This window comes from Hyperolius riggenbachi, chromosome 7 (genome assembly GCF_040937935.1).
Source record: "Hyperolius riggenbachi isolate aHypRig1 chromosome 7, aHypRig1.pri, whole genome shotgun sequence".
NCBI lineage: Eukaryota > Metazoa > Chordata > Amphibia > Anura > Hyperoliidae > Hyperolius > Hyperolius riggenbachi.
Genome location: NC_090652.1, coordinates 109,784,006 through 109,794,311, shown reverse-complemented (window position 1 = coordinate 109,794,311; position 10,306 = coordinate 109,784,006). Strand labels below are relative to the sequence as shown.

Below are 10,306 nucleotides of genomic sequence, written 5' to 3'. Positions count from 1 at the left end.
CCATAACACCGCATTGCTCTCATCGCACTGTGAATACGATGAGAGCGATAAGCCGTGATAGGATGCACCAATGTGAGCCAATGTGAACGCGGCCCTAGACTACACACCATCAGCTTGGACAGCGGCCGCCCTTTTCACCAGGTGGTCAGCGAGTTCCATGGCATCTGCTGGACCAAGAGGCAGCTCACGGGAGAGGCCAATGACAAGGATTCGCATTAAGGTGTCTTCCAGCAGTGGCACTTCAGAGCAGAGTCGCAGGAAGAAACTTCACCAAAAAAAAGAAATAACATGGACTCAATTAGAAGCAGACATATGGAGCAATATAGAAAAAAAATCCCCATACATTTAGCACATAAATGTAAACCCTACACACACACACAGACCCTACACCCCCCCCCACACACACACACACACACAGACCCCCCCACACACACACACCCTACACACACACACCCTACACACACACCCCCTACACACACACACACACAGAGACCCTACACACACACACAGACCCTACACACACACACAGACCCTACACACACACACACACACACACAGACCCTACACACACACCCTACACACACACACACACACACACAGACCCTACACACACACACAGACCCTACACACACACACACACACAGACCCTACACACACACCCACACACACACACACACACACACTACACACACACAGACCCTACACACACACACACACACACACACACACACACACACAGACCCTACACACACACCCACACACACTACACACACACAGACCCTACACACGCACACAAACAGACCCCCCCCCCCCCCCCACACACACACACACACACACACACACACACACACACACACACACACACACACACACACACACACACACACACACCAACAAAAAATTGAGAGCAAAATGCCCACAACAAATGCAAAGGCCATAGATCTGTTAGCTCCTATTAAATACAAGAAAGTGTCTATTCATAATAGTAATTCTCTACAATAAAACCCAAGCGGCCCATGTCCCTGTGTTTTGTAGCACTGTGCATGTGCAGGGAGGGACGCAGAGACACTGAAGGGAAGGAAGGGGCAGCCGTGTGTGCGAGCGAACGTGCGTGGCGGGTGCGTGCGGCAGGCGTGCGGAGACAGACCTACCCCGGGGCTAGGTCACTAGTTGTTATATATTGTTGTATATACCATCTATTCTAATTTAATGCTCATTAGACATGCTGCTAATATGCTATTTATTATATATATACCGTATATATATTGTATTGTATTTGGCCGCCGTCTTTATATACCTTTATTGTCCCTCCCAGACCTGCAACACAACTCAATAGCAGAGCAGTAGATAGGAACACGTGAACCGCAACTGTGCGGAAGTTAGATTGTGGGTGAGGGGATCACTAGCGGAGTCAGGTGACTGGAAGGGGCGGGCTAGTTTTCACATTTAAGAGAGGACAGAAGTCTTAGGATTTTACCTTCTGGAGAAGTGACTGGGTCACGGAACGCGCGAGGGGGCACGGGCAGGTAGTGCTACCGTAGGAGTTGCAGGACTGGGTAAGACTCATCTCCATATGTTAGGCGGCTTTATTTATGTAACTATAGAAGGTGTATTGATGTTTGAATATCAGCCTATACATTTGGCTATACCCGTGTCTGCAGTCCAAACTGGCTACTGTGCTGATACTTCTTATTTTCTAAGGTCAACACTTACCAGCCTGTGCACTGTATAGTTTTAATTGTTTTTATTTTTACTGGGACACGTCCTTAATAAACTTTACCCTAATCATTGTGTGATGTTTTTGGTGGCTGGATTATTATTAATGGTTGCCTAGATGGATGCTATCTTGTATTTAATAGGAACAAAGAACACTGCATCACTTCCCGTCAGTAAAGGATTTATAAGCTAAACCAGCACTGGGCAAACTACGGCAGGCGGTGTGAAGGTGTGAACTGAAAGCCAGGCCTTTACAACCATCATTGCCTTATAAACTTCATTCATATTTGGAAACAAGAACTAAAAGACAACAACCTTTCAAGAGCAAACCGCTGGGTCTCCTTCTCATGGCCCAATGATCTAATGTCCCACTGTGTCCACTGTCCTAATAGCACATCAGACCTATGAAAGGTCTTATGCTGGGGATACACGGTACGCTTCTGTACCGTGTATCGAGCAGCTGATCCGGGCCAGCTGATAATATTCAGCTGGTCCGATCACGCTGCTCGACCCCCGCCGGCGGACAGTCGAGCGGCTGATAAGGAGCGCCGGCGGGGACGAGCGGTAATCGATCCGCGCGGACGAGCGGGGACGCCGCTGGAGTCGATCCGACGGCTAATCGGCCGCTGGATCGACGTGTACATTCCCAGCATTAGGTAAAGTCAACTGTATGCACTAAATATCTGGTGTGTAGCACGCAAACACCTTTTATTTTTTTTTATTTTTGGAAAGGGGGGGGAGAGAGAATGGCCACAAATTACCATAAACACACTTCTAAACTTCAATATAATGTATATCAGAATGTCACAAGGCTGTTTGTAGACTTAAAAAAAAAAAGCAGAACAAAACCACACATGCCCATGTAGAAAAACTAAAACCGGCTTAATGACAAAAAAAAAAAAATACATTTGAAACTGTTGAACAATTTGCAAAAACATCGAAACAAGAGACTATTCAATAAAGTAATCATACTTGCGGTCACTTTCTGGAGGCCAGTTGTCCCATTTGTAATAGGTTTCTGGTTGTTCGGTAAAAAGCACTTTGTGTAAGCTGGAAGACAGAACAATCATCAACACATTTCTAGTTGTCATCCTAATAGCTGCAGAAATAATGCTAGCCACACACTTCTACATGTATTGCTGACTTTTAAACTGTGGCTTTTAAAATAATTGCAGAAAAATCTCAAGTGGCGTTTTGAAAGTTTTAATGCAACTTGTCCGATATGAAGCAAGTAACATTTTCTACTTTCCCACTAGAAGAAATGACTGTATTTGCCTGAACACAATCACAAATAATAATTATTAACGTGTCAGCTCGACTTTGAAAAGAAGTGATTGTTTAAAGCGGACCTGAACTCCAGAGAAATCCACCCAGTGTGCATTTATAGAGGACAGCCTGTCTAATCCAGAGACAGGTGAAAAGGGTGCTGGACATCTGGAAGTTGCTGGGCGCTGCCATAGACTCTAATGTGAATTAAGGCTGTAGAGGTGCTGAGAGGGTAATGTGGGCGCCGATGGAGCCCAAATTAGGAAAAAAAACGCAGTGCAATTCAGCCACCAGCAATAACTGGCAGCCAAATTGCATCTTACACTGAGTCCATGGCAGCCTGGAGGGGGAACAGTAATCTATGCCGATAGGAAATTTGCAATGGCAGGGTAAGCGGTTTTCAGCTTCACCCTGCGCCCAAATTTCCCAGCGTCCTTTTAATATGTATACGCCTAATTCTCCCTTCTCCGCAAGTAATGAGCCAATGTAATTCGATCTGTCAATGTCTGCTGAGTTGTGAGCTACTATGTTAACACAGGAGGTTAACCCATTCTGTGCTCCCAGCAAATCAAGACATATCTACACTGCAGCATCTCTGTAGCTCTATAAGCTGTACCAAGAAAATATTTTTCTTTTAAGGATTTTATGTTGTATCTGATCTGTTAGAGCAGAGAGGAAGTTCTGAGTTCAGGTCTACTTTAAAGTGAAAGCGAATTCAACAATTGCAAATTAAGTGTGTGTTGCCCGAAAAGATGCTCTAAAAGCGGTACAAAGCAGAACACGCCCTTCTCCCCTGCCACTGCTTCAGTTTCCCACTCATGTATATATATGGCGCCATTCCATTGGAGCAGTGAGGTAACAAAGATACTTTGCACTTTGAGGAGGTGAAAATGGGTGGAGTTAAATGGGGCTGCAGTATTCTACCCCAGACACTGTGTTATATTTGAACATAAAGTAACAGTGCCCTGTTTGTAAGGACCTGGCAATACTTTCACACTTGTGCATTGCTGATTTTAGCAATGCAACGCTAATGCAATTTGCAAGGACACCAGAGCATTCATAAACCGCACTGTTTGATGTCTACGCTCATGCGCAGCGCATCTGTGTGTTCCGGCAATGTCCTGCTCAGGGCTGTGGAGTCGGAGTTGAGGAGTCGGAGTTGGAGGTTTCATATACTGGGGAGTTGGAGTCGGATGATTTTTGTATCAAATCCACAGCCCTGGTAAGTATTAGACTAAAGAGTCGGAGTCGAGGCGTCAGAGCTATTTTGGGCACCTGGAGTCGGAGTTGAAGTAGGTGGTTTCATAAATGATGAGTCAGAGTTGGAGTTAGATGATTTTTGTACTGACTCCACAGCCCTGGTTCCTGCTGCATGCATTTCAGTGAACTGAGCAGTGCGAAAATGGGATCAGCAACGCAGGTGCTGTGCGTTTCTGTAAAACCTATGGTTATTTTTGGAGTTTCTTGCCAACATATGTGTAGACGGGCCCTTGGAGGTTCTGGAATGATAGTTCTATCATTTAAGTAAGACAGATCTTGTAAAATACATTATTTTTGCCATTTTCAGATTTGCATGAGTTTTTACTTTAACGTGTTTTGGTTTCTGGACGTAGAAACTACGTCCAGAAACCATGTGCGCTACCGCGCGCCCCCGCGGCCGATCGCGCGCGTGCACGCGCACTCCCGGCCGCGGATTCGGTAGTCAGGGAATCAATGTATCGGACTATGAAGTCCGATCACTGATTCCTCTCCCCCGCTGAAAAAGCGACAGCTTCTCTCGGAAGCTGCGCCTTTTCTGGCCATTCACTTCCTGATGCGCCACTCTAAGCGTGTGTTACGCTTAGAGTGACATCATGTAAACAAACTCATGGCCGCCATCTTGTGGCCAAAAAGTAATACTACACCTGAAAATAAAAATGAATTAAAATCAACACACATTTACATTATAAATCTATTGTTTACCCCCCACCCTCCCAAAACTACCCAAATAAAATGTTTACTATAAATAAAAAAAAACATTACAATTAAAAAAAAAAAAACATGTAAATATTTACCTAAGGGTCTAAACTTTTTAAATATCAATGTAAAGATGAAATATTTCTATATTTTTTTTATTTTAAACTTGTTAATAGTGATGGATGCAAAATGGAAAAAATGCACCTTTATTTCCAAATAAAATATTGTCGCCATACATTGTGATAGGGACATAATTTTAATGGTGTAATAACCGGGACATATGGGCATATACAATACGTGAGTTTTAATTATGGAGGCATGTATTATTTTAAAACTATAATGGCTGAAAACTGAGAAATAATGAATTTTTCCATTTTTTTCTTATTTTTCCTGTTAAAATGCGTTTACAGTAAAGTGGCTCTTAGCAAAATGTACCCCCCAAAGAAAGCCTAATTGGTGGCGGAAAAAACAAGATATAGATCAGTTCATTGTGATAAGTAGTGATAAAGTTATAGGCTAATGAATGGGAGGTGAACATTTCTCTCGTGAAAACCACGGAACCTGAATGGGTTAATAAACTGGCTTAGGTAAATTTCATTCCAGATGAAAGAGTAACTCCAGCCCAAATATTTTAGTACAAGGGAGACTTTCTGTGTTTTAATTTGGAAGATTCAAACTACTGGTACTTGCTGACCTGGTAATCAAAGTCACCTAGAACAGAAAAGCAGGAAGAAATCTTTACAGAAGGGGCATAAACAGCACAAAAATCTTGTAGAAGAAGGAGAACAGAGGCACCAACAGGATAAAATAAGCTAAAAACTTTAAAATTCTCAAGGGAGGAAGTGGTGGACCTACCTCCCCGAAGTAGACATGAGACTGTCGATTTTCAAACAGATACATTTACTTTAATACTCCAAAAATACAAAGGAACACGTTTTGCAGGTATATTCCTGCTTCCTCAGGCAATAACAGGTAGGAGTATAGAACAGCGCAGTCTCTAGATAATGCTTAGTGCCACAAAAATCTGTTCTTGCACTGCTCCCCTATATCTGAAACTGAAAGTATTTTCCTCATGCACCAAGATTCCTTTCTGAACCAAATCTAGTCCATGTGACATCCTGAACTCCCAGAGACGCTTGCATCACTACGTTAGCTAATACAGATTTAACTTGCAGCTAGGCTGGATAAGGTTATAGCAAGTAATAAAGAGTACCAGTGCACGTAGTCTTTGGGTGGCAGCTTGCTAATGGTGGGAACCACTGTGTGAAGCCACCATACTGCATCTCGCTGAATGGCCGCAATCTGATTCTGAAAGGAACGCAGCACCTCTAAGCCTATATTGGAAAAAGATGTTAGAGAAGGACAGGACAATGCACAGAACACAGCACAACGACAAACACAACAACTTGTGGCCTGTAAAGGTGCGTACACAATCCAACAAGATGCTCGACCAACACTAAGGATGAGATCCGGATCAAATCCGTATGAGTTTCATTCGGATTTCATTCTCCTAATTAGTGCAGCTGAGAGGGTGTGTGCGGGGCCAGCCTTCTTCTTTAACCCGTCCCACATTGCGTTCCAAGCCGCGTCACGCGACTATTACACTTCCTCCTTCAACTCGGAAGGAGGAAGTGTTTGTAGTCACGTGACCGCGGCTTGGAACGCATTGTGGGGCGGGTTAAAGATGAAGGCTGCTGGGTAAGTTTAACCCCCTCGCACACGCCCGCTCAGCTGCACGGATTAGGAGGATGAAATCCCAATGTAACTCATTCAGATTTCCTCTGAATTTGATCCGGAAAGCATCCCTAACCAACACCACGACCAATAGTTTACACAACTTGTATTTTCCGTGCACCAAGCGAGTGATCAACTCAAGCGTACTGCATGCGCAAGGAAACTACAGACTGCACGATATGGCCGCATTCAAAACAAGTATGTTGTTCAAATGACGTACACATGTGGTCAACTGCACGATATCAGGCCAACAGCCGTGAGTTGATCCACTGGATGGATCTGGCAAACCGCCTGTTATCAGTCTCTCGTCTAGTCATTTGCCAAGCATACACACGCCTGATTGATATCCAACACACCAAAAGAAGAAGAAAATCAGGCGGTTTGGTTGCGTGTGTGTATGGGCCTTAAGGCTAGGTTTCCACTGCTGCGATTACCGTCCGATTCCCTGCACACGAATGCGATTTGGCAGCCTAGGGAATTCAACAGGGAGAATCTGAATTCGTGTGCGGGGAAAAATCTGACAACATGCAGCATATTCTCGCGTCATCCATCTGAATCCCATAGCTGTGCATAGCGTGGCTAGAGGGATTCAGCTCTGAGAAGCATCACAGCTGTGCTGCCATCACGTCTCGCAAGACGCCTGCCAGGCACAGTGGTAACCTAGCCTAATGCTGGGCATACACGGCTCGTTTGTGCTCCGGTATAGAGCCGTGGGAGCCCGGATCAATTCGCGCTCGTCCCCACAGTCGCTTTCTTATCTGACGCTCGTTTCTTCCATTATCCGCCCACGGGGATCGAGCACGGTATCGATCCGGTGCGGTGATCGGACACGACGGAAATTATCAATCGAGTCATCAGCGGCTCGATTGATAAGAAACAACTCACCGCGTATGCCCAGCATAGTACACGCCACACAATTTTCTCTTAGATTTTCTGTAATTAGATTATTTTCTGTAAAGTACTGGTAGACACTGGCCATTATCTCTGGTGCATTGTCTTCTGGTTGTCTCCTCCTGAGTAGAACAATGCTTAGTTGCTAGGCAGATAGATGGTTAGATAGATAATTTCCAACATGTTGGAAATTATCCATCTGGCAGGTAAATCTAACAGAAGATCTTACAGAAAATTGTATGGTGTGTACTAGGCATAATGCTGGGATTACACGGTATGTTTTTTGCATTCGATTCTGCGCGTGATCTATTAGCTATTCGATTTTCTGCTTGATTCTCTTATTTTCCACTCGTTTTTCTTATCTTTTTTCCATCGACTTCTATAAGAAATCGAGTGGAAACGAATTGAGCGAAACATCTGACATTTCAGAATTTTATCATCGAAATCTATCAGAACGATTCTTACAAAAAAGCGTTCCGTGTAATCCCAGCATTGGAAAGGCAATGTAAAACAATAGTCGTTCATCACAGCTGCGCTTCTGGTAATGATAATCTTCATATGCTCACAGTTCCATTATGCAACACTAGGGAAGCAAATAGAAGTACATAGCGGGTAACCTCCAACAACAGTACATCCTGTGCTCAATGACCTCACTGTGCTGGGATTACCTCCACAGCATGCAGGATGGGGACACACACTCCCCCGTCACTTCCCTGCTCACCAGCAAACTCTTGTGCCAGACGGAGGGTTTCCCGGAGGAGACGAGGATAGACCTGTCTGCCATTCAGATATGTGAGATACGCTGTATTTTTTCTAATATTTGGTACGCTGAACCTTTTTATTGGGGCCGGTGAGCAATATTAAATGAAGCAATTTTACGCTATGAGAAGTGTTTTTCTATGTTTTATCGCAGAGTCCGGATTAGAGTGATATGGATACGCATATTTACAAGAAGTTGGCTGGTGAGCAGGGAAGTGACGGGGGAGTGTGTGTGTCCATCCTGCATGCGGTGGAAGTAATCCCAGCACAGTGTGGTCATTGAGCACAGGGTGTACTGTTGTTGGAGGTTACCCGCTATGTACTTCTATTTGCTTCCCTAGTGTTGCATAATGGAACTGTGAGCATATGAAGATTATCATTACCAGAAGCGCAGCTGTGATGAATGACTATATGTGAAAAGATTTATTCTGACTTATTTTTGACAGCAAGCAGCCAGCTGGACATTACGCTATATTAAGGTGGTGAGCGCTGTACTGTTTTGTTTTTACAATGTAAAACAATAGCACTGGCCCCACAAATGTCTGAGTGGCTTACTTTTCTTCTCGCCTTTGTCCCAAGCAATACCGGCTTCCTTTACTTGTACTGTAATCCCCAACATCATAGACACAGCAAGGAGATCTGTGATGTGGATGACAAAGCGCTCCTGGAACACAAAGACTCTTGTTATACAGTACACTACACCTTGCTTCAGATGACATAAAAAAATCAAATAAGGCTCCAGACTGGAAATCTCCAAGCTAAAGAAAATGATTAGAACGGTACTGCAGAAAACAGAAGTGATTAACTGATTAGGATTCACATCATCTTCTCTACACCACATTTACATAAAGTGCTCCCATTATGGTCAACCCTCACTGGTGGCATGTTTGTTGCAGGTACATGACACAACTTCAGCCTAAAGCTCAGCATGACAGCCAAGTAATGGCTTGTTCACAATAGGGGTGTTTTGCGTTTTTTTAAGCGCCGGCTATTTTCAAAATCGCCCTAAAAGCGCTTGTGCATTGATTCCCTATGAGAGTGTTCACATCTGAGCGGTTCACTTCCGTTCCGCTCAGCAAAGCGCTGCCTGTACCATTTTTGGGGTGATTTCCCTATAATGGCAGGTATAGGGAAATCGCAAAACACTTGAAAAAGCGCTTGGTATAGCGATTTCCCCAGCGATTTTAAGAATAAATACTTTGTATTTATTCTTTTCTGGGTCAAAGAGTTCACTTCCTGACTTTCGTCAGGAAGTGAACAAATAAATCGTTCTGCAAAAGCGCTTAGAAAAGTGATTTATAAAAATGTATAAATAAATCGAAGCGTGAAGGTAAGCGCCGGGAGAGGAAAAAAAAAACAATCACTCACAAAATCAAAAATCGCTGGCATCAGCAATTTCGATTTTAGATGTGAACATGTCAACCTTCATATCACTGGCCTGGTGGGCCAGAGCACTTACATGCAAACGTCTTCATGCTACTTGATGTCTTCATGGTCTCTACCTTTCCCCCCTCATCCTCCCAAAAGTTCACGGATCAGTGAACAAGCGATTCTAAACTGAGCATGCAGGAATTCTGAAATACGCATGCTCAGTGAAAGAAAGCGCTCATGCGCTTCTTCCATTCATACACAAGCATGTGTGGTTCAGAACTTGAACATGCCCAATTCAAAAGTACTCATGCACTGCCACTGACAGATCAGGAGTGGAAGATCGTCTCTGCGGAGCATAGATAGCGTAGACAGGTTACCTTAAACTCCATGTCAGTGTACTGGGCCTCCTTCCTCTCCTGCATCAGGCCCAGACAGAACGCCTGGAAGTTAATCTCGTGCTTGGTCTGTTTGATGATCTCACGTAACAAGGCCCGCGATGCTCTCAGATAATCCTCTTTATTGGTAAGCAAGTCTTGGAAAACCATAGCTAGGAACTGAGAAAAAGCAAGAATTACGTCATGCCGTCACCAGCTGACTTCACAAACCTGCGGAT

The 10,306-nt window shown here is 44.1% G+C and overlaps 1 protein-coding gene across 2 annotated transcripts in view; it reads right to left on the bottom strand.

Annotated features, from left to right (window-relative positions):
- The window catches only part of INTS1 (integrator complex subunit 1), a 168,059-nt gene that overhangs the window by 87,178 nt on the left and 70,575 nt on the right, over positions 1-10,306 (bottom strand). For both annotated transcript variants that reach the window (XM_068244500.1, XM_068244501.1), the window contains 5 exons: positions 10,071-10,247; positions 8,878-8,986; positions 6,152-6,272; positions 2,689-2,766; positions 108-265 (listed from right to left, as the gene is read on the bottom strand). In XM_068244500.1, coding sequence (XP_068100601.1) covers positions 108-265; positions 2,689-2,766; positions 6,152-6,272; positions 8,878-8,986; positions 10,071-10,247 — 643 coding nt within the window. The remainder of the gene's footprint in view (positions 1-107; positions 266-2,688; positions 2,767-6,151; positions 6,273-8,877; positions 8,987-10,070; positions 10,248-10,306) is intronic.